The following is a 24,731-nucleotide window of genomic DNA, read 5'->3' on the forward strand; positions in this document are numbered from 1 at the left end:
GACCAATATAATGTATATTGTATAAGTGTACACTCATTGTATTCAACACAATAACTGCACTAATTTGTTTATCATTATATTGCTTACATAACTTGTTTACAAGTTTATTGTAAACAAAATGATGAAAATATTAGTGCAGTTATTGTGTTGAATACAACGGTACCATATGGTACAATGGTGGCATAGGGTGCACTGGTACTATATGGTGCAATGGCATCATATGATACAATGGTACCATATGATACAATGGTACCATATGGTAGAATATGGTACAATGGCACCATTTGGTACAGTGGTATCATATGATACAATGGTAACATATGGTGCAATGGTACCATATGGTGCAATGGTACCATATGGTACATTGTACCATACAGTACAATGATACCATATGGTTCATTGTACCATATGGTACTATATGGTACTCTTGTATTCAACACAATAAACACACTAATATTTTCATCTTTATTTTGTTTACAATAATTGTTTACAACAAAAATATGCAAAAATGTTGTATATTAGTAATGTTCTATTATATATTTACAAATGTACAGTAACTCGACACAAGTTACTTGAGGTGGATGACAGAGCGCTTCGTCTTGGTAACTGCTGAGTCAGTAGCTAGCTTGCATCGCCACTCACTCAGTCTTGGCTGGTTCCTGGAGCCACCAAAACGTCCTGTTGACCATTTGGTACATGATAATATATGTTACAGGGTACCATATGGTACACTGTACTATATGGTATAAGGTACCATACAGTACAGGATAACATATAGTACAGGATAACATATGGTGCAGGGTACCATATGGTACAGGGTACCATATGGTACAGGGTACCATATGGTGCAGGGTACCATATGGTGCAGGGTACTATATGGTGCAGGGTACAATATGGTACAGTACACCATATGGTACAGATACAGGGATCCCTATGGAAATAAATCACCCTGACTTTTTTGGGTTATCCTAGGATTCTATACATATGCTGCTATGTATGATAATCTATGTAACTGTATTTGTGTACACCTGAATAAACTTACTCAAGGGCACGTGGCATCGTAAGTAAGTTTATTTAGGTATACACAAATAAAGTTGCATATAATATCATCTTCCTGGCCTGCTAGTGTACTCGCATATAATCTAGTGATACCAGTGAATAGCAGAATACAGTGCTGTAGTAGCAACTAACCAGTATTATAATGGTACTTAGTGGAGTGGAGTGACTTTCATTAGTTTCTTTTTCTTGAAATACCAGACGTTACTGTGAATTTCATATAACCTGTAGTTACCAGCGGTCGCAATATACACAACGAGAAGCAATTATTACTACAGAAAAAGCGTCCCTCCTCCAAAATTTCCACCAGTCAACTATAGTGATAATATAGCATTTATTGTGGTGGAGGCCAAAAAGAAAAACTAGAAAAGCTAGATACAGCGATTGATAAACAAGGGTTGAGGCTCGACCGTTCGTCACTGTAGGAGTTGCCAGCAGTCACCGGTTTCTTCAACACGCAAGTTATACTTTTGTATCAATCAAATAACATATTACTCGGGTAAAATTTTCCAGTAGATCCTTCATGTGTTAGCCCAAATCACCGACCAGTATGTTTTAAATAAGTGACCCACTGATCAGATCAGACTGGCTCCGAACCCTCGACTGGACCGAACCCTCGACTGGTCGAACCCTTGGCCGGTTTCAAATGGATTCGTTGGACAATAAAGCAGAGTGTAAACGGACGGGGTTGTAGGCGCCCTTATAAACACGAACAATAAATATTTATTTATTTATTTATTTAGAAATTTTAGCATACATACAGAGGTACAAAAAAAATACAGGTAAGAGCAGCATGCCAAAGCCACTTATATGCATAGCATTACGGGCTGGCTTAAAATTAACTTAAGATTAACTAAGCAATGATGAAATAAGTGATAAGACATTATTGTAAACAGATATCTATAAAGCACAAATGAGTATTACAAAGACAGGTCATATAAGAACATAAAAAAGGAGGAACACTGCAGCAGGCCTGTTGGCCCATACTAGGCAGGTCCTTTACAATTCATCCCACTAACAAGCATTTGACCAACCCAATTTTCAATGCTACCCAAGAAATAAGCTCTGATATGCAAGTCCCACTCAAATCCAACCCCTCCCACTCATGTACTTATCCAACCTAAATTTGAAACTACCCAAAGTCCCAGCCTCAATAACCCAACTAGGTAGACTGTTCCACTCATCAACTACCCTATTTCCAAACCAATACTTTCCTATGTCCTTTCTAAATCTAAACTTATCCAACTTAAATCCATTACTGCGGGTTCTCTCTTGGAGAGATATACTCAAGACCTTGTTAATATCCCCTTTATTAATACCTATCTTCCACTTATACACTTCGATCAGGTCTCCCCTCATTCTTCGTCTAACAAGTGAATGTAACTTAAGAGTCTTCAATCTTTCTTCATAAGGAAGATTTCTAATGCTATGTATTAATTTAGTCATCCTACGCTGAATGTTTTCTAACGAATTTATGTCCATTCTGTAATATGGAGACCAGAATTGAGCTGCAGGTTACTGAAAGCAGTGAAGAGTTTTTACGAGGATAGTGAGGCTCAAGTTAGAGTATGTAGGAAAGAGGGAAATTTTTTCCCAGTAAAAGTAGGCCTTAGACAAGGATGTGTGATGTCACCGTGGTTGTTTAATATATTTATAGATGGGGTTGTAAGAGAAGTAAATGCGAGGGTCTTGGCAAGAGGCGTGGAGTTAAAAGATAAAGAATCACACACAAAGTGGGAGTTGTCACAGCTGCTCTTTGCTGATGACACTGTGCTCTTGGGAGATTCTGAAGAGAAGCTGCAGAGATTGGTGGATGAATTTGGTAGGGTGTGCAAAAGAAGAAAATTAAAGGTGAATACAGGAAAGAGTAAGGTTATGAGGATAACAAAAAGATTAGGTGATGAAAGATTGAATATCAGATTGGAGGGAGAGAGTATGGAGGAGGTGAACGTATTCAGATATTTGGGAGTGGACGTGTCAGCGGATGGGTCTATGAAAGATGAGGTGAATCATTAATCTAGGTGAGGCCTTACTAATGATGTATAAAGCTGCAGTATGACCTCTGGACTTCTGTTGCTTACACTTCTTGATATAAATCCCAGTAATCTATTTGCCTTATTACGTACGTTTAGGCATTGCTGTCTTGGTTTAAGGTTTCAGCTTACCATAACCCCCAAGTCCTTTTTGCAATCTGTATGGCTAAGTTCTACATTATTTAACTTATAAGTGCTAGGGTTATGGACACTCCCGAGCTTCAGAACCTTGCATTTATCTTCATTGAACTGCATCTGCCACTTTTCTGACCAAGAGTAGAGTTTGTCTAAATCCTCCTGAAGTTCCCTAACATCTACGTTTGAATCAATTATCCTACCTATCTTCGTGTCATCGGCAAATTTGCTCATATCACTAGTAATTACTTCATCAAGATCATTGATATATATTATAAACAACAACGGGCCCAAGACTGATCCCTGTGGAACGCCACTTGTTACTGATCCCCACTCAGATTTAACCCCATTTATGGACACTCTTTGCTTCCTGTCTGTGAGCCATGATTCGATCCACGAGAGCACCCTTCCCCCAATGCCATGAGCTGCTACTTTCTTCAACAGTCTTTGGTGCGGAACTCTATCAAATGCCTTACTAAAATCTAAGTAAATAATATCAAATTCTTTATCGTGGTCAACAGCCTCAAAAGCTTTACTGAAGAAAGTTAATAAATTAGTTAGACAAGACCAGCCTCTTGTGAATCCATGCTGAGTATCATTAATCAAGCTATGCTTATCGAGATGGCTTCTTATAATCTCAGCTATAATTGACTCTAGTAATTTGCCTACAATTGAGGTCAGGCTTATTGGGCGGTAATTTGACAGTGACGACTTGTCCCCTGTTTTAAAAATAGGAATTACATTAGCCATCTTCCACATATCAGACACTACACCTGTTTGAAGAGATAAATTAAAAATATTAGTTAATGGTTCACAGACTTCCATTTTGCATTCCTTTAGAACCCTTGAAAAAACCTCATCAGGACCTGGTGACTTATTTTGCTTCAGTCGGTCTATCTGCTTCACAACCATTTCACTAGTGACTGTGATGTTACATAATTTATCTTCTTCTGATCCACTATAAAAATTAATTACCGGAATATTATTAGTGTCTTCCTGTGTAAAAACCGAGAGAAAATAATTATTTAAAATCGAGCACGTTTCATTCTCTTTGTCAGTAAGATGCCCATAGTTATTTTTAAGGGGACCTATCTTATCTCTGACTTTTGTTCTATAGACCTGGAAAAAACGTTTTGGGTTAGTTTTAGAATCCCTAGCAACTTTAATTTCATAGTCCCTTTTAGCTTTTCTTATCCCCTTTTTAATGTCCCTCTTAATGTCAATATACTGATTCATAAGATGACCCTCGCCTCTTTTGATACGCCTATAAATTCCTTTCTTATGCCCTAGTAGATATTTCAGCCTATTATTCATCCATTTTGGGTCATTTCTATTTGATCTAATTTCCTTGTAAGGGATAAACATTCTTTGAGCAGCATGTATTGTGCTCAGAAAACTGTCATATTGATAGCTCTCTTCGTTACCCCAGTCAACAGATGATAAGTGTTCTCTAAGCCCATCGTAATCTGCTAAGCGAAAATCTGGGACTGTTACTGAGTTATCCCTACTATCATACTTCCATTCAATTCTAAATGTAATTGATTTGTGGTCGCTAGCACCCAGTTGCTCAGAAACTTCTAAATTATTAACAAGGGATTCATTGTTTGCCAGAACTAAGTCAAGCAGGTTATTACCCCTTGTAGGTTCTGTCACAAACTGCTTCAAAAAACAATCCTGAACTACTTCTAAGAAGTCGTATGATTCTAAATTCCCAGTTAAGAAATTCCAATCAATATGACTAAGTTAAAGTCTCCTAGAATTACTACATTATCATGCCTTGTGGCCCTAACAATTTCCTCCCATAGTAGTCTCCCCTGGTCCCTATCTAAATTTGGGGGACGGTATATCACACCTAAAATTAATTTTTCATGCCCCTCTGAAAATTCTATCCAAACAGACTCTGTATGTGTTACTTCAGACTTAATACCTGTTTTTATGCAACAGTTCAAACGATCTCGGACATACAATGCTACGCCACCCCCCTTCCCGATACTTCTATCTACTTGGAACAATTTAAAACCCTGAATGTGACATTCTGCAGGCATGTCCCGACTTTTTGAATTAAACCATTTTAATGGATGTTACCTTAGCAACTAACTCGTCCCATAGTGAGACTCAGTAATGGCAAATATATCTATGTTACCTGCACTAGCAACTAGTCTCAACTCGTCCATCTTATTCCTAGCACTGAGACTATTTGTGTAATAAATATTTAAAGACCCTCCTCTCTCTTTACCCTTCCTGCTCCTTTCTGTTATTCCACTAAACCTATTACTGTCCTTGTCAATTAGTGCCACTGACTTTCCAATATCCACCTCATTTTGCCTATTACTGGTTCTCCTAGTACTCATATTACTACCCTGCGACTTCACAGTTTTCCCGCCAAAACCCATACCACTAACTATTCCTAGTTTAAAGACCTAACAGCTCCCTCCACTGCGTTGGCCAGTGCCCCCACCCCACACCTAGATAAGTGAACCCCATCCCTGGCATACATGTCATTTCTGCAATAGAAGAGGTCCCAGTTGTCAATGAATGTTACCGCATTTTCCTTACAGTATTTGTCCAGCCAGCAATTGACACCAATTGCTCTGGACAACCATTCATTTCCAACTCCTCTCCTTGGCAAAATGCCACATATGACAGGTTTCCCACCCTTCCTCCTAATTATCTCTATTGCTGACCTATACCTGCTAATCAGGTCCTCACTCCTACGTCTGCCAACATCGTTGCCTCCAGCACTGAGACAGATAATAGGATTGCTCCCATTACCTCTCATGATGTCATCCAGATGGCTAACAATATCCTCCATCCCAGCCCCAGGAAAGCAAACTCTCTGTCTCCTACTCCTGTCTTTCAAGCAGAACGCCCTATCCATATACCTAACTTGGCTATCCCCAACAACAACAATATTCATACCTTCCTTGGTGTCGTTTGTAAGAGTAAGGTTATGAGGATAACAAAAAGATTAGGTGATGAAAGATTGAATATCAGATTGGAGGGAGAGAGTATGGAGGAGGTGAATGTATTCAGATATTTGGGAGTGGACGTGTCAGCGGATGGGTCTATGAAAGATGAGGTGAATCATAGAATTGATGAGGGGAAAAGAGTAAGTGGTGCACTTAGGAGTCTGTGGAGACAAAGAACTTTGTCCTTGGAGGCAAAGAGGGGAATGTATGAGAGTATAGTTTTACCAACGCTCTTAAATGGGTGTGAAGCATGGGTGATGAATGTTGCAGCGAGGAGAAGGCTGGAGGCAGTGGAGATGTCATGTCTGAGGGCAATGTGTGGTGTGAATATAATGCAGAGAATTCGTAGTTTGGAAGTTAGGAGGAGGTGAGGATATATTACCAAAAACAACTGGTGGGAGCTCCATTGTTGGTGCTAGGGAAGATAGGAATAAGACAGGTAAATATGCACCAACAGGGAATACAGTCACAGAAACCCAAGGCAAACGGAAACCAAGACTGTGCACATACTATGCACTTGGTATCTGCAGACATGGGAAATCTGGAAAAACAGATGGGACGTGCAACTATGACCACCCTAGAAAATGCCGTGCCCATATGACAACAGGAAAATGCAAACTCCCTTCCTGTAAGCTTTTTCACCCTGAAATGTGTACCTCTTCAGTACAGGAAAGACTGTGCTATAACTTAAATTGCCAGGCACACCATGTAAAGGGGACAAAAAGATACAAAACATCCAGGCCATGGGAAAACCTGGGTAGCCACAGCCACTCAAGAGGGAGAGGTTTTTTAGTGCCAAGAAGGAAAAAAAACTGGCAGAAATTGCACACCAAATCCAGTCATTCCTGGAGTGGAACCACAGTCAATGGCCTCCACTCCAAACCAAGAGATACAGATACTAATGCCGGAAAAAAAATCACCCCCCCCAGTACATACCAACAATACCACCAGTCCAATGACATTCTTCTTTGCAAATATACAGGGTCTAAAGCCAGCAACAAACAACAAAATACCTTTCATCCGTGGACTGCTTGCAGAGGCAAAGGCAATGTTCGCGGCTTTCACTGAGACCCACATAAAGGATCACTTACACAACGAAATATGGATCCCAGGTTACAACCTATACAGATGTGACAGAGTGAACAGGCAAAAGGGGGGGGTTGGCCTGTACATTGCAGAGTCACTTGTTTGCACAGAACTGCTCAATGCCTCAAATGATGTAGTGGAAGTTTTAGCAGTAAAGGTCGAGAACCAAAACCTAGTCATTGTGGTAGTCTACAAGCCTCCGGATGCAACATCCCAGCAATTCCAGGAACAGCTGTTGAAAATTGACCACTGTCTGGAAAATCTTCCAGCTCCTGCACCCAACATCTTGCTCCTGGGGGATTTCAACTTAAGGCACCTAAAATGGAGGAATATAGCAAATAATATTGTTGCAGTAATAACACCAGGAGGCAGCTCTGATGAAAACTCACACTCACCTGAGCTTTTAAATCTCTGCACAAAATTCAATTTAAACCAGCAAATAATAGAGCCTACTAGAATGGAGAATACACTAGACCTCATCTTCACTAACAATGATGATCTGATAAGAAATGTCACCATATCAAAAACAATATACTCAGATCACAACATAATTGAGGTTCAGACATGTATGCGCAGAGCCCCAGACCAACAACATGAGATCAGTCACGAGGGAGCATTCACCAAATTCAACTTCAATAACAAAAACATAAAGTGGGACCAAGTAAACCAAGTCCTAACCGATATAAGCTGGGAAGATATACTAAGCAACACAGACCCCAACTTATGCCTAGAACAGATTAACTTGGTGGCACTCGATGTATGCACAAGACTTATTCCTCTAAGAAAAAGGAGGAGTAGATGTAAAACAGAAAGAGACAGGGGCTCCCTTTACAGGCGACGGAAAAGAATAACAGCGGCTAAAAGAGGTCAATCTATCTGAAATGTGTAGGGAGACACTGGTCAGAGAAATAGCAAACATCGAACTTAAGCTAAAGGAATCTTATAGGAGTCAGGAATCGCGGGAAGAACTAAAAGCCATAAATGAAATCGAAAGAAACCCAAAGTATTTCTTCTCCTATGCCAAATCAAAGTCGAGAACAACGTCCAGTATTGGGCCCTTACTTAAGCAAGATGGGTCCTACACAGATGACAGCAAGGAAATGAGTGAGCTACTCAAGTCCCAATATGACTCAGTTTTTAGCACGCCACTAACCAGACTGAGAGTCGAAGATCAAAATTAATTTTTTATGAGAGAGCCACAGAATTTGGTTAACACAAGCCTATCTGAAGTTATCCTGATGCCAAATGACTTCGAACAGGCGGTAAATGACATGCCCATGCACTCTGCCCCAGGGCCAGACTCATGGAACTCCGTGTTCATCAAGAACTGCAAGAAGCCCCTATCACGAGCCTTTACCATCCTATGGAGAGGGAGCATGGACACGGGGGTCGTCCCACAGTTACTAAAAACAACAGACATAGCCCCACTCCACAAAGGGGGCAGTAAAGCAACAGCAAAGAACTACAGACCGATAGCACTAACATCCCATGTCATAAAAATCTTTGAAAGAGTCCTAAGAAGCAAGATCACCACCCATCTAGAAACCCATCAGTTACACAACCCAGGGCAACATGGGTTTAGAACAGGTCGCTCCTGTCTGTCTCAACTATTGGATCACTATGACAAGGTCCTAGATGCACTAGAAGACAAAAAGAATGCAGATGTAATATATACAGACTTTGCAAAAGCCTTCGACAAGTGTTACCATGGTGTAATAGCGCACAAAATGCGTGCTAAAGGAATAACAGGAAAAGTCGGTCGATGGATCTATAATTTCCTCACTAACAGAATACAGAGAGTAGTAGTCAACAGAGTAAAGTCCGAGGCAGGCACGGTGAAAAGCTCTGTTCCACAAGGCACAGTACTCGCTCCCATCTTGTTCCTCATCCTCATATCTGACATAGACAAGGATGTCAGCCACAGCACCGTGTCTTCCTTTGCAGATGACACCCGAATCTGCATGACAGTGTCTTCTATTGCAGACACTGCAAGGCTCCAGGCGGACATCAACCAAATCTTTCAGTGGGCTGCAGAAAACAATATGAAGTTCAACGATGAGAAATTTCAATTACTCAGACATGGTAAACATGAGGAAATTAAATCTTCATCAGAGTACAAAACAAATTCTGGCCACAAAATAGAGCGAAACACCAACGTCAAAGACCTGGGAGTGATCATGTCGGAGGATCTCACCTTCTAGGACCATAACATTGTATCAATCACATCTGCTAGAAAAATGACAGGATGGATAATGAGAACCTTCAAAACTAGGGAGGCCAAGCCCATGATGACACTCTTCAGGTCACTTGTTCTATCTAGGCTGGAATATTGCTGCACACTAACAGCACCTTTCAAGGCAGGTGAAATTGCTGACCTAGAAAATGTAGAGAACCTTCACGGCGTGCATAACGGAGATAAAACACCTCAATTACTGGGAGCGCTTGAGGTTCCTAAACCTGTATTCCCTGGAACGCAGGCGGGAGAGATACATGATTATATACACCTGGAAAATCCTAGAGGGACTAGTAGCGAACTTGCACACGAAAATCACTTACTACGAAAGCAAAAGACGTGGCAGACGATGCAACATCCCCCAATGAAAAGCAGGGGTGTCACTAGCACGTTAAGAGACCATACAATAAGTGTCAGGGGCCCGAGACTGTTCAACTGCCTCCCAGCATACATAAGGGGGATTACCAACAGACCCCTGGCAGTCTTCAAGCTGGCACTGGACAAGCACCTAAAGTCGGTTCCTGATCAGCCGGGCTGTGGCTTGTACGTTGGTTTGCGTGCAGCCAGCAGTAACAGCCTGGTTGATCAGGCTCTGATCCACCAGGAGGCCTGGTCACAGACCGGGCCGCGGGGGCGTTGACCCCCGGAACTCTCTCCAGGTAAACTCCAGGTAATATGTTTGGAGAACCTAGGATAACCCAAAAAAGTCAGAGACTTATTTCCATTAGGGTCCCTGTACCCTGTACTATATGGTACAATGTACCATATGGTATAATGCACCATATGGTATAATGTACCATATGGCACATTGTACCATATGATAAGATAAGATAAGATTTCGTTCGGATTTTTAACCCCGGAGGGTTAGCCACCCAGGATAACCCAAGAAAGTCAGTGCGTCATCGAGGACTGTCTAACTTATTTCCATTGGGGTCCTTAATCTTGTCCCCCAGGATGCGACCCACACCAGTCGACTAACACCCAGGTACCTATTTGCTGCTAGGTGAACAGGACAACAGGTGTAAGGAAACGTGTCGAATGTTTCCACCCGCTGGGAATCAGGTAAGAACCAGGAATAATGGATTTAAGTTGGATAAATTTAGATTTAGAAAGGACATAGGTAAGTACTGGTTTTCTAACAGAGTTGTAGATGCGTGGAACAGTCTTCCCAGTGGGGTGATAGAGGCTAGGACCTTGGGTAGCTTTAAGAAGAGACTGGACAAATATATGAGCGGGAGGGGCTGGGTTTGATTGGTGTTGGGGGTGCAGGAGTTGTTTCTTGAGTAGCTTTAGGTAGATGTCGTTTTGATAAGGACCTGCCTCGTATGGGCCAGTAGGCCTTCTGCAGTGTTCCTACATTCTTATGTTCTTATGAATCGAACCCGGGCCCTCCGTGTGTGAAGCGGGAGCTTTAGCCACCAGGCCACCGGGCCACCCCCAGGCCACCGGGCCAGAGACTTATTTCCATTAGGGTCCCTGTACCCTGTACTATATGGTACAATGTACCATATGGTATAATGTACCATATGGTATAATGTACCATATGGTACAATGTACCATATGGCACCATTGTACCATATGGTACAATGGTACCATATGGTTCAAAACCATAGAATTCCTCTTCAGTTCCTCTTTCATCAGTCTTAGAACTGTTAGTTGTGAAGAGGAGAGTCAAAATTCGCCGGAAGAGTGAGTGGGGAGTGAGAGCTTTCTTGCCGCCAGGCACCATAAACAAAGCTACTTTGGCGGTGTTCCAACAATGCCATGCGGGCATCCAGATTTTTTCTATAGTGTGCACACTGACCACCTAGACCCATTCTCTTAGATGTAGGCCTACCAGCCTTCTCGCTAAATTTGACGCCGCTAGAATTTTGGCGTAGATCTACGGTTTGGACCCTCACCGTAAAGCCATAGATCAATGGGACGGACCCTGATAGGGTTAATAACTGGAATATGCTGTGTAAATAATCACTGTTTATATGTCATGATACACCATCTTGTAAGGTGGCATCAGTGAGAGCCCAAGAACACAAAGTCTCTGGTGTCATTTTTTTTTGTATCACCTTGAACATTGAGCTCACAAGATGTAAAAGAACAGAACTACATGATGACACAGTAATATACATAGAAAAACCATAAGATTTTTATTAACCATATAATTCAAACAATTAATCATTTATATTACTGTCATTGATAAGAGTATTTATAATTAGACCGAAAATGTTGTAAGAGACAGTACACTAACTGGTGGATGGCCTCTTCTGCAAACACGTATTTAGTCAAATTTATCATGAAGTATTATTTTCTCTTGTCTAGGTAAATGAGTGGGATGGATGACAGTGTTGGGAGAACACAAAATATTTTGTAAGTAATGTGTGTATTAAATATTCATTGGTTCTGCAGTATACATTTGTTTAAATTCAAAATAGAATGATGGAATTCTTCATCTGATTGTATAGATAAATAATAGATTGTGTAGTAGATGCCTAATTGACTAAATAATCTCATTTAATCCTTTTGTAAATAATTTTAAATCATATCACTAGTTGTTATTTATGATATTGTGGTCTTTTTAGCTTCATTCAGCATTTGTTTGAGTAATTTAACAAAGCTTATGGGCATTATATATTGTGTGAAAGAACAACCGAGGCAGAAGCCATATAGAAGTTAGATTTATTTAATCTTTCTCTAAGTATGCAACAGTTATTACATGTTTGCTTTATATAATCTTATAGAGGTTCCCTTAATTAACCCTTTGACTGTTTCAGGCCCCTCTCTGAAACTGTCATTCTATGTCGCTCAATTTTTGAAAAAAAAAAAATTATTTTTTCTTATGAAATGATAGAGAATCTTTTCCCGATGGTAATGACACCAAAAGTTCGAAATTTGGTCGAAAACTCGTGGAATTATGCTCCCGCGAAGTTAGCGGTCTCGGCGACATATGCGTATCGGCGATTTCGCCGACTTTGAGCCCAATTTTCAGCCAATTCCATTGTTCCAGTTGACCAAACTCATAGCTATTTCTTTAGAACTCCATTTTATCTATCAGCTGAGTACAAGAAACCTCCCATTTACTAATTTTGACTACCCAATATGGTGGTCAGAAATTGGCAATTTGGCCAATTTCACGCAAAATAAAAAAGATGCCAATTTCAAAATAGGGTCCAGAATAAACAAGGTAGACATTCGTGGCACTAAAATAACATATGCTCTGTTCATTAGTCACATCTCTAGGTCCCTCTTATATTATTATTGCTTTCTATTTTGATTTTTTATTCATACAAAAAAATACAAAATGTACTGTTATGCAGACGACTGCATTATTGTAAAAATGGTATAAATAATATCAGTTCACTAGTGAAAGAATATTAGACTCCCCAGTTGACGTGTATTGGACGTGTGGTGTGATTTATGAACTCTTGAACATTGGTAAAAATCGAACATTTCCGCTACTTTGAGCTCAGTTTCAAGGTCGTTTTCATCGTAAAAGTAATGAAAATCATCTCTATTTCTGTAATATGTTTTCCATTTTATCACCTAAGACCATGAAAACGCGAATACAACGATAAATACTATACGAAAATACACCTCAAAGTCGGCGTTTTATTCCAAAAAAACGATCAGAGTTTTTTTTTTCTCATTACGCAATGTGTGCTGCAGGATTTTTTTTATGTGGTGCACACTGACCACACAGACCCATTCTCTCACATGTGGGCCTACCAGCTTTCTCCCACTTGATTTGAAGCCGCTAGAATTATTGAGTATATATACGTCAGAAACATTGGCTCGTAAGACGTATTTATACGTCGAAAACAGTCAAAGGGTTAATTAGTGTAAGCTGTGAACTGTACTAAATAATTTTAAAAATGAAAATAACTTTTATTTCCAAATTGATCTTACTAAAGTTACAAATACAGATAGTTAAAAAAGCAGTATTACAAAGCATACAGACTGTTTTGAAAGCTTCATGACAAATATTGGTCCACTCTCCTGCACATTTTTTTTCAACTACATCCTTTGCCTGGCAATGTAGGGTTGCTCAGGGTCTATTTCTGTAACTTATTCTAATGATTACCACCTGAGTGGCCTAGTCCCAGACCACGGTGAACAAGAGAAAGAAATACATTTAAATTCAAATTTGTATTTCTTTGCAAAGTTCACAATGTGTGACTGACATGTTATGAGGAGTCTATTTCCATGCATAGTTTTTTTTTTTTATTAACACACTTGCCAATTCCTACCAAGGCAGGGTGGCCCGAAAAAGAAAAACTTTCACCATCATTCACTCCATCACTGTCTTGCCAGAAGGGTGCTTTATACTACAGTTTTTAAACTGCAACACTAACACCCCTCCTTCATAGTGCAGGCACTGTACTTCCCATCTCCAGGACTCAAGTCCGGCCTGCCTGTTTCCCTGAATCCCTTCATAAATGTTACTTTGCTCACACTCCAACAGCACGTCAAGTATTAAAAACCATTTGTCTCCATTCACTCCTATAAAACACGCTCACGCATGCCCGCTGGAAGTCCAATCCCCGCACACAAAACCTTTACCCCCTCTCTCCAACCTTTCCTAGGCCGACCCCTACCCAGCCTTCCTTCCACTGTAGACTGATACACTCTTGAAGTCATTCTGTTTCGCTCCATTCTCTCTCTACATATCCGAACCCCCTCAACAACCCTTCCTCAGCCCTCGGGACAACAGTTTTGGCAATCTCGCACCTCCTCCTAACTTCCAAACTACGAATTCTCTGCATTATATTCACACCACACATTGCCCTCAGACATGACATCTCCACTGCCTCCAGCCTTCTCCTTGCTTCAATATTCATCACCCATGCTTCACACCCATACAGGAGCATTGGTAAAACTATACTCTCATACATTCCCCTCTTTGCTTCCAAGGTCAAAGTTCTTTGTCTCCACAGACTCCTAAGTGCACTGCTCACCCTTTTCCCTTCATCAATTCTATGATTCACCTCTTCTTTCATAGACCCATCCGCTGACATGTCCACTCCCAAATATCTGAATACATTCGCCTCCTCCATACTCTCTCCCTCCAATCTGATATCCAATCTTTCATCATCTAATCTTTTTATCCTCATAACCTTACTCTTTCCTGTATCCACTTTTAATTTTCTTCTTTCACATACCCTACCAAATTCATCCATCAACCTTTGCAACTTTTCTTCAGAATCTCCCAAGAGCACAGTCTCATCAGCAAAGAGCAACTGTGACAACTCCCACTTTATGTGTGATTCTATATCTTTTAACTCCACGCCTCTTGCCAAGACCCTCGCATTTACTTCTCTTACAACCCCATCTATAATTATATTAAGCAACCACGGTGACATCACACATCCTTGTCTAAGGCCTACTTTTACTGGGAGATAATCTCCCTCTTTCCTACATACTCTAACTTGGTGCCTCACTATCCTCATAAAAACTCTTCACTGCTTTCAATAACCTACCTCCTATACCATACATCTGCAACATCTGCCACATTGCCCCCCTGTCCACCCTGTCATACGCCTTTTCCAAATCCATAAATGCCACAAAAACCTCTTTAGCCTTATCTAAATACTGTTCACTTTTATGTTTCACTGTAAACACCTGGTCCACACACCCCCTACCTTTCCTAAAGCCTCCTTGTTCATCTGCTATCCTATTCTCCGTCTTACTCTTAATTCTTTCAAAAATAACTCTACCATACACTTTACCAGGTATACTCAACAGACTTATCCCCCTATAATTTTTGCACTCTCTTTTGTCCCCTTTGCCTTTATACAAAGGAACTATGCATTCTCTCTGCCAATCCCTAGGTAACTTACCCTCTTCGATACATTTATTAAATAATAGCACCAACCACTCCAAAACTATATCCCCACCTGCTTTTAACCCTTTGATTGTCGCGGCCGTATATATACGTCTTACGAGGTACCGTGTTTGACGTATATATACTCATAAATTCTAGCGGCTTCAAATCAAGCAGGAGAAAGCTGATAGGCCCACGTGTGAGAGAATGGGTCTGTGTCGTCAGTGTGCACCATATAAAAAAAATCCTGGAGCACGTAGTGCATAATGAGAAAAAAAAAACTCCGACCATTTTTTTTAATTAAAATGCCGACTTTGTGGTCTATTTTCGTATAGTATTTATGGTTGTATTCTCATTTTCTTGGTCTCATTTGATAGAATGGAAAACATATTATAGAAATAGAGGTGATTTTGAATGACTTTACTATAAAAAGAACCTGGAAATGGAGCTCAAAATAGGGGAAATGTTTGATTTTGCCAATGTTCAAAAGTAAACAAATGATGTCATTGTCCAATAAATGTCCAACTAACCATTCTAATATGTAGTCATGAATGGGTTGATGTTATTTATACAATTATTATAGTATTGCAGTAGTCTGCATAATAGTAAGTCTTCTATTTTTTGTTTGAATAAAATTTCAAAATAGAAAGCAACAGTAATATCAGAGGGGCCTGGAGACATGACTGATGAACAAAGAAAATGTTATTTTAGATCCAGGAATGTCTGCATTGTTCATTCTAAACCTTATTTTGAATTTGTCATATTTTTTAATTTTTGTTAAATTGGCCAAATTGCAAATTTCTGACCACATTATTGGGTAGTTGAAATCGGTAAATGGGCAGTTTCTTGTACTCAATCAATAGAAAAAATGGAGTTCTAAAGAAATAGCTATGAGTTTGGTTGACTGGAAGAACGGAATTAGCCGAAAATAGGGCTCAAAGTGGGCGAAATCGCCGATTTGTAAATATCACCAAGGTCGCTAACTTTGCGAGAGCATAATTCCGTCAGTTTTCCATCAAATTTCGTTTTTTGGTGTCATTACAATCGGGAAAAGATTCTCTATCATTTCATAAGAAAAAATTATTTTTTTTTTTTTTAATTTTGTGACACCAGGAGACACCTCAGGATTGGGGGTTGCGACAGTCAAGGGGTTAACATTTCTATCTTTATCCCATCAATCCCAGCTGCCTTACCCCCTTTCATTTTACCTACTGCCTCACAAACTTCCCCGCCCCCACTCACAACTGGCTCTTCCTCACTCCTACAAGATGTTATTCCTCCTTGCCCTATACACAAAATCACAGCTTCCCTATCTTCATCAACATTCAACAATTCCTCAAAATATTACCTCCATCTTCCCAATACCTCTAACTCTCCATTTAATAACTCTCCTCTCCTATTTTTAACTGACAAATCCATTTGTTCTCTAGGCTTCCTTAACTTGTTAATCTCACTCCAAAACTTTTTCTTATTTTCAACAAAATTTGTTGATAACATCTCACCCACTCTCTCATTTGTTCTCTTTTTACATTGCTTCACCACTCTCTTAACCTCTCTCTTTTTCTCCATATACTCTTCCCTCCTTGCATCACTTCTACTTTGTAAAAACTTCTCATATGCTAACTTTTTCTCCCTTACTACTCTCTTTACATCATCATTCCACCAATCGCTCCTCTTCCCTCCCGCACCCACTTTCCTGTAACCACAAACTTCTGCTGAACACTCTAACACTACATTTTTAAACCTACCCCATACCTCTTCGACCCCATTGCCTATGCTCTCATTAGCCCATCTATCCTCCAATAGTTGTTTATATCTTACCCTAACTGCCTCCTCTTTTAGTTTATAAACCTTCACCTCTCTCTTACCTAATGCTTCTATTACAACTAAACAGTGATCTGATATATTTGTGGCCCCTCTCTAAACATGTACATCCTGAAGTCTACTCAACAGTCTTTTATCTACCAATACATAATCCAACAAACTACTGTCATTTCGTTCTGCATCATATCTTGTATACTTATTTATCCTTTTTTTCTTAGAATATGTATTACCTATAACTAAACCCCTTTCTGTATAAAGTTCAATCAAAGGGCTCCCATTATCATTTACACCTGGCACCCCAAACTTACCTACCACACCCTCTCTAAAAGTTTCTCCTACTTTAGCATTCAGGTCCTCTACCACAATTACTCTCTCACTTGGTTCAAAGGTTCCTATACATTCACTTAACATCTCCCAAAATCTCTCTCTCTCCTCTACATTCCTCTCTTCTCCAGGTGCATACACGCTTGTTATGACCCACTCTTCGCATCCAACCTTTATTTTAATCCACATAATCCTTGAATTTACACATTCATACTCTCTTTTCTCCTTCCATAACTGATCTTTGACCATTATTGCTACCCCTTCCTTAGCTCTAACTCTCTCAGATACTCCAGATTTAATCCCATTTATTTCTCCCTGCTGAAACTCCCCTACCCCCTTCAGCTTTGTTTTGCTTAGGGCCAGGACATCCAACTTCTTTTCATTCATAACATCAGCAATCATCTGTTTCTTGTCATCCGCACTACATCCACACACATTCAAGCATCCTAATTTTATATAGTTTTTCTTCTTTTTTTTAGTAAATGTTTACAGGAGAAGGGGTTACTAGCCCATTGCTCCCGGCATTTTAGTCGCCTCATACGACACGTATGGCTTATGGAGGAAAGATTCTTTTCCACTTCCCCATGGAGAATAGAGGAAATAAAGAAGAACAAGAACTATTTAAAAAAAGGAGTTCGGACCACAAAGCGGCTGAAAAATATGTGCAGGAATTCAAGGAGTACATAGAAACTGAAGGACTGAAACCTGAACAAGTGTTTAATTGTGATGAAACAGGCCTGTTTTGGAAGAAAATGCCAAGCAGGACCTACATTACTCAGGAAGAAAAGGCACTCCCAGGACATAAGCCTATGAAAGACAGGCTTACTTTGTTGATGTGTTCCAATGCTAGTGGTGATTGCAAAGTTAAGCCTTTATTAGTGTATCACTCTGAAACTCCCAGAGCGTTCAGGCAAAAGAATGTCCTCAAGGATAATTTTTGTGTGCTGTGGAGATCAAACAGTAAGGCATGGGTCACTAGGGACTTTTTCTATAACTGGTTACACCATGCATTTGCCCCCAATGTCAAAGATTACCTAACTGAAAAGAAATTAGAACTTAAGTGCCTCCTGGTGTTAGACAATGCCCCTGGTCATCCTACAGACGTGGCAGAGCGACTTTATGGGGACATGAGCTTCATTAAGGTGAAGTTTTTGCCTCCTAATACCACTCCTCTCCTGCAGCCCATGGACCAGCAGGTTATTGCAAACTTCAAAAAACTGTACACAAAAGCTCTGTTTGAAAGGTGCTTTGTAGTGACCTCAGAAACTCAACTGACTCTAAGAGAGTTTTGGAGAGATCACTTTAATATCCTCAATTGTATAAACCTTATAGGTAAGGCTTGGGAGGGAGTGACTAAGAAGACCTTGAACTCTGCTTGGAAGAAACTGTGGCCAGAATGTGTAGACAAAAGGGATTTTGAAGGGTTTGAGGCTAACCCTGAGAGGAGTATACCAGTTGAGGAATCAGTTGTGGCATTGGGGAAGTCCTTGGGGTTGGAGGTTAGTGGGGAGGATGTGGAAGAGTTGGTGGAGGAGGACAATGAAGAACTAACCACTGATGAGCTGATAGATCAACTTCAAGAGCAAGATGCCAGACCTGGGGAAACTGGTTCAAAGGAGGGGAGAGAGAAATTGAAGGAATTGCCTACTTCAAAGATTAAGGAAATGTGTGCAAAATGGCTTGAAGTGCAAACCTTTTTTGATGAAAATCACCCTCACACAGCTATTGCAAGCCGTGCTGGTGACTGTTACAATGACAATGTTGTGAACCACTTTAGACAAATCATAAAGGAACGAGAGGTACAGGCCACTATGGACAGATATGTTGTGCGAAAGAAGTCCAGTGACTCTGAAGCTGGTCCTAGTGGCATTAAAAGAAGAAGGGAAGTAACCCCAGAAAAGGACTCGACACCTCAAGTCTTAATGGAAGGGGATTCCCCTTCTAAACACTTACACACTCTCTCCCCTCCTCCCATCCCATCAATCATCACCAGATCTTCAATAAAAGTAAGTGTCATGTAATTGTGCATGCCTTTTTCAGTTTGTGTGTACTAAAATTAACATTTCATGTGGTAAAAAAAATTTTTTTTCATACTTTTGGGTGTCTTGCACGGATTAATTTTATTTCCATTATTTCTTATGGGGAAAATTCATTCACATACCGAACATTTCGCATAACAGCCAGCCCTCTTGCACGGATTAAGGTCGCTATGCGTGGGTCCACTGTATATGCATGTGCGTGTCTGTGAAGTGTGACCAAACTGTAAGTAGGAGTAGCAAGATATCCCTGTTATCTAGCGTGTTTATGAGACAGAAAAGGACACCAGCAATCCTACCATCATGTAAAACAGTTACAGGTTTGTGTTTCACAGTCATCTGGCAGGACGGTAGTACTTCCCTGGGTGGTTGCTGTCTACCAACCAACAATGTTTAATTACAGTATTGATTTGTAAGTGCAATGAAGCCACTATCATGCTGAGGCATTTTGGGCAGACCAAACCTAGTACATTACAGACTATACCTAATAATAGACATATAGTATGTCATAGTTGGTTGAAATTGAAAATTGATTTTTTATATATCAACAGAGGTAGTTACAATATCATATTTTAGCACATGGCACACTTAATATTAACTTAAGATTAGTAAGGCAATAACAGATGATTCATTCAGTAGTTGTCTCAAGTGTTCAACTGTCACTATTTATAACACCTTCAGAAATATAACTGACATATTCATTCTTTAAAGTGCAGGCACTGCACTATACTTCCTATCTTTATTATTTTTATATCCATAGAATGTGCTAAGCTCATATGAATCAATCATCACCTCACAGTAGTAATGAGAAAGATGGCAAAGAAAGTTCAACAAATATTTTCAAGAAAGTGTATGGACAGAAAGAATGGGGATGACACCATATATATAAAACATGGACTGTCAGAAAAGAAGGGTGGGCTGAGAATGCTGAGTCAGGTGGAGAATGCTGCATGTGATAATTTACCGAGTAGATTGTCATATGCAGCATTCTCCACCTGACCCAGCATTCTCAACCTGACTTCATCCTATAAATACTCACGTACCTTCCACCCAGGTAGATCTGTTTGTGACTTGATAAAGCCCACTGTGTGGGCGAAACATTAATAAAGGATTACATTATACTGCATATGTGTTTATATTTCCATTATGTCGGTATTTTATACCATTTATTTACATACAGGTTTTTGACCAGAGATGATAGAAAGGCTCTGAGACACAAACACAATCCCTGTTGATAAGTGACTTCTAGAGAGACTAGTGAGTGTGATAAAATATCATATTACTCAGGTGTTGCAGCATCAACCTAGTCTTCCATCTTTTTTCGGTCTGAATCCTTCAGGGAGTCATCTCTGTTGGATTTAATCTCTTGTTGGTTGAAAAGCAAAATATTCCAATTGCCCTTCTAGAATGTGGGTCAGCATTGACAGTGTCCTCTTATTGCAGCTGGGCCTGATGATATACTTGCTTCAATATTTACACTTTTAGCACAAAGCTTTAGTCAGGTTTGGCCCTCTAATATTTTGCCCCAGCAGTGGAAGTTTGTAGTGGTCTTGGTACATTGGGCTCTCACAATTCACACCTCAGACTTTCAGATCTGAATAGTTGCCTTTGCAGTTTACTGGAACATAAAGTTAGCAACAATAAAGTGTCACATTAGTTGCATTTTACCAAACATATTGTCGGTTATTCTACAAACATTAATACAAAATTTTTGCATAGGGAGATATGGACACAAGAGATATCAGAGAGAGTTTTGCACCTTGTGTTATGCCTCTGCATTCTGTTGTAATTATCAAGGAGGATTTTCGGAGGAGGATTAATATTGGAGTATAATGTTCTGTATATGTAGTAGGCACAATAATATGTGGATCTTTTGTATATTAAGCAAGTTTAGGCCCTTAAAAAGTGGTGGAGTGTGTTGCCTAGTGCAGGAGTTGGTAATCAATCGCACAGCAGCTTTTTGTTGGGTTGTTTAAGGTTTAAGGTGATTTGCTGTGGTTGAGCCTCGTGCACGAATACCATAGGTGAGGTAAGGGTAAATGAGAGAGTGGCAAAGAGCAAGAAGTGCCATTTGGGGTACATAGTACTGTATCTTTGATTGGATGCCTACTGTTTTGGAGACTTTCTTGGATATTTGCTGTATGTGGGTCTGAAATTTGAGACCGCAGTCAAGTTAGAGACCTAGAAATTTGTCCCCTGTGTGTCCTGAAATGGGGAAACCATTTATTGATATGTATAGCTGAACATTTGAAGCTCTGTTTCCAAACAGCATGAAGCATGTTTTGTCTATATTGAGAGTAAATTTGTTGGTTGTCATCAAAGTAGATATAATTTTAAGTACAGAAGACCGTCATTTAGCACGAGTTTATATGGCACGATTTGGGTATAGTACGATTGAAGAATTGCGGCACAATTTTATGTAACACGTCGTAAGATGAATTTAACACGGTTCAGTTTGCGAGAAGGAAAAAAAACTTCCCTTTTCCTCAAGCAGCTACCTTGTTGTGGATCAGCCAGGGAGACCTCCCGCCGTCCCCAGCCACCCCCGAACAACCCCTGACACCACCCCACCATCCCAGCATTCATACTTCATACGTGTCCAGTCCAACTTCTCTGCTACAAGCTTGTGATTGTGAATTGTGTTTTGATCTTTTAATTTCTATATCTTGTATCTGCCAAGCAATCATGACACACAGTAGGCATACCAGTGTTGTTCAGAGTGGCAAGAAAAGGTGTAAGCATTTAAGTCTTAGAATTAAGGAAGGAAACAAAGATATTTGACAAGACATAACATAAGTTTGTGTGACTGGCTGACTTACTGAGTGACTTGACTGACTTACTGAACAACTTGACTTACTGAATGACTTGACTGACTTACTGATTTACTGAATGACTTGACTGACTTACTGATTTACTGAATGACTTGACTGATTTACTGAATGACTTGATTGAATGACTTAAAGTTAGACACTCCATTACAACCATCAACTTCAGTACCAGAACCTCTACTGAATGACTTGACTGACTTACTGAATCACTTGACTGACTTACTGAATCACTTGACTGACTTACTGAATCACTTGATTGAATGACTTAAAGTTAGACACTCCAATACAACCATCAACTTCAGTACCAGAGCCTCTACCATTCATCTCAGCTCAATAGGGCCAAAGCATAACTCTCCACTCTCTTCACAATCATCCACAAACACCAGCACCCACAATTTAAGGTAAGAAATACTACTATTTCTGTTAAATTTGTAGTCTTAAGCATTAAAAACAACATAATACATCTCAACAATGAACTACATTTACATATTCACTTTTATTTTTATAAGATGTGGAGGTCTAAAAAAAAGTTGTTTGGCTTTTTTGGGGCTCTCAGGAACATAACCCTATTTTTCCCATAAGTTCTTCAGTTCATCTAACATGGTTTTACCTAACATGGTGTTTTCAGGAATGTAACTACCGTGTTAAATAACGATCTACTGTAGTTCATCATTTACAGTGTCTGTTAGAATGGCTGGATTTGGGTTAGAGAAGACATAAGTAGTATCATTTGCAAATAAAATGGGTTTAAGGAGTTAAGATGCATTTGGGAGGTCATTGATGTAAATGAGAAAGAGAAGCAGGCCAAGGACACTACCCAGTGAGACTCCAAGAACAGGTTGTATAGTGGAGGTAACACCATTTGTGTAGTATATATATTAGTGTCTATTGCTAAGGTAAGACTTTAATTGAGAGAGTATCCTCTGATCCTGTAATGTTCAAGTTTTAGGTGCAATAGGTTATGCTCACCTGTATCAAATGCTTTTCATAGGTCTATGAAAAGTCCCAGGGGAATTTCATTTTTTCAAGTGCCGTATATAGAAGTTCCAGCATATGTATAATTACATCATTAGTACCTTTCTTGGCCTATATCCAAACTAACAGGGGTTAAGTAAGTTGTGGCTTGGTGGCTAAAGTTCTCACTTCACACGACGAGGGTTCAGGTTTGATTCCCGGTAATGGTAGAAATATTGGGCACATTTCTTTACACTAGTTGTCTACGTTTATCATCAGCAAAATGGGTACCTGGGAATTAGTCAACTGGTGTCGTCCACATCCTGGGACAAATCTGACCTAATTTGCCCAAAATGTTGTGCATAGCAAGTGGCTTTCTATATAGTAGTATGTTATTGATGTCAGCTAGACCTGCATACCTTGTACATGTACAGTGGTACCTCGAGTTACGAAATTACTTTGTTCCAGAAGGCTGTTTGAGTGCTGAAACTGAATGAATTTGTTCCCATAAAGAATAATATAAATTAGATTTGCCCATTTCAGACCCCTAAAAATGCACTTTCAAAAGTGCTTGCAAAAATACACTTACATAACTGTTCAAGTTGGGAGCTGTTCGAATCTCAAGGTACCACTGTACTTGTAGAAATAAAGATATACAGTGGACCCTCAGCTTGCGATATTAATCCATTCCTGAAAGCTCATCGTTGGCTGAAATTATCGTTAGCTGAAGTAATTTTCCCCATAAGAAATAACGGAAATCAAATTAATCCGTTCGTGACACCCAAAAGTATGAAAAAAAAAATTTTACCACATGAAATATTAATTTTAATACACAAAAACTGAAGAAGACATGTACAATTACATGACACTTACCTTTATGGAAGATCTGGTGATGATTGATGGGATGGGAGGAGGGGAGAGTGTGGATGGTGTTAATGTTTAGAAGGGGAATCCCCTTTCATTAGGACTTGAGATGTCAAGCCCTTTTCCAGGGTTACTTCCCTTCTTCTTTTAATGCCACTAGGACCAGCTTGAGAGTCACTGGACCTCTGTCGCACAACATATCTGTCCATAGAGGCCTGTACCTCCCATTCCTTTATGACTTTCCTTAAGTGTTTCACAACATTGTCAGTGTAATAGTCACCAGCACGGCTTGCAATAGCTGTGTGAGGGTGATTTTCATCAAAAAAAGTTTGCACTTCAAGCCACTTTGCACAGATTTCCTTAATCTTTGAAGTAGGCAACTTCCTCAGTTTCTCTCTTCCCCTCCTCTTGAGCAGTTTCTTCAGGTCTGCCCTCTTGCTGTTGAAGCTGATCTAGCAGCTCATCAGTGGTTAGTTCATCATTGTCCTCCTCCACCAACTCTTCCACATCTTCCCCACCAACCTCCAACCCCAAGGGTTCCCCAATGCCACAATTGATTCCACAACTGGCATAC

The 24,731-nt window shown here is 39.9% G+C and overlaps 1 protein-coding gene across 1 annotated transcript in view; it reads right to left on the bottom strand.

Annotated features, from left to right (window-relative positions):
* Positions 1-19,856: 19,856 nt before the first annotated feature.
* The window catches only part of LOC128699048 (glutamate receptor ionotropic, delta-2-like), a 103,586-nt gene continuing 98,711 nt past the window's right edge, over positions 19,857-24,731 (bottom strand). The window contains exon 5 of the mRNA XM_070090396.1: positions 19,857-21,129. Within this exon, the coding sequence (XP_069946497.1) occupies positions 21,127-21,129 (3 nt within the window). The 3' untranslated portion in view covers positions 19,857-21,126. The remainder of the gene's footprint in view (positions 21,130-24,731) is intronic.

Source organism: Cherax quadricarinatus, chromosome 31, assembly GCF_038502225.1.
Source record: "Cherax quadricarinatus isolate ZL_2023a chromosome 31, ASM3850222v1, whole genome shotgun sequence".
Classification (NCBI taxonomy): domain Eukaryota; kingdom Metazoa; phylum Arthropoda; class Malacostraca; order Decapoda; family Parastacidae; genus Cherax; species Cherax quadricarinatus.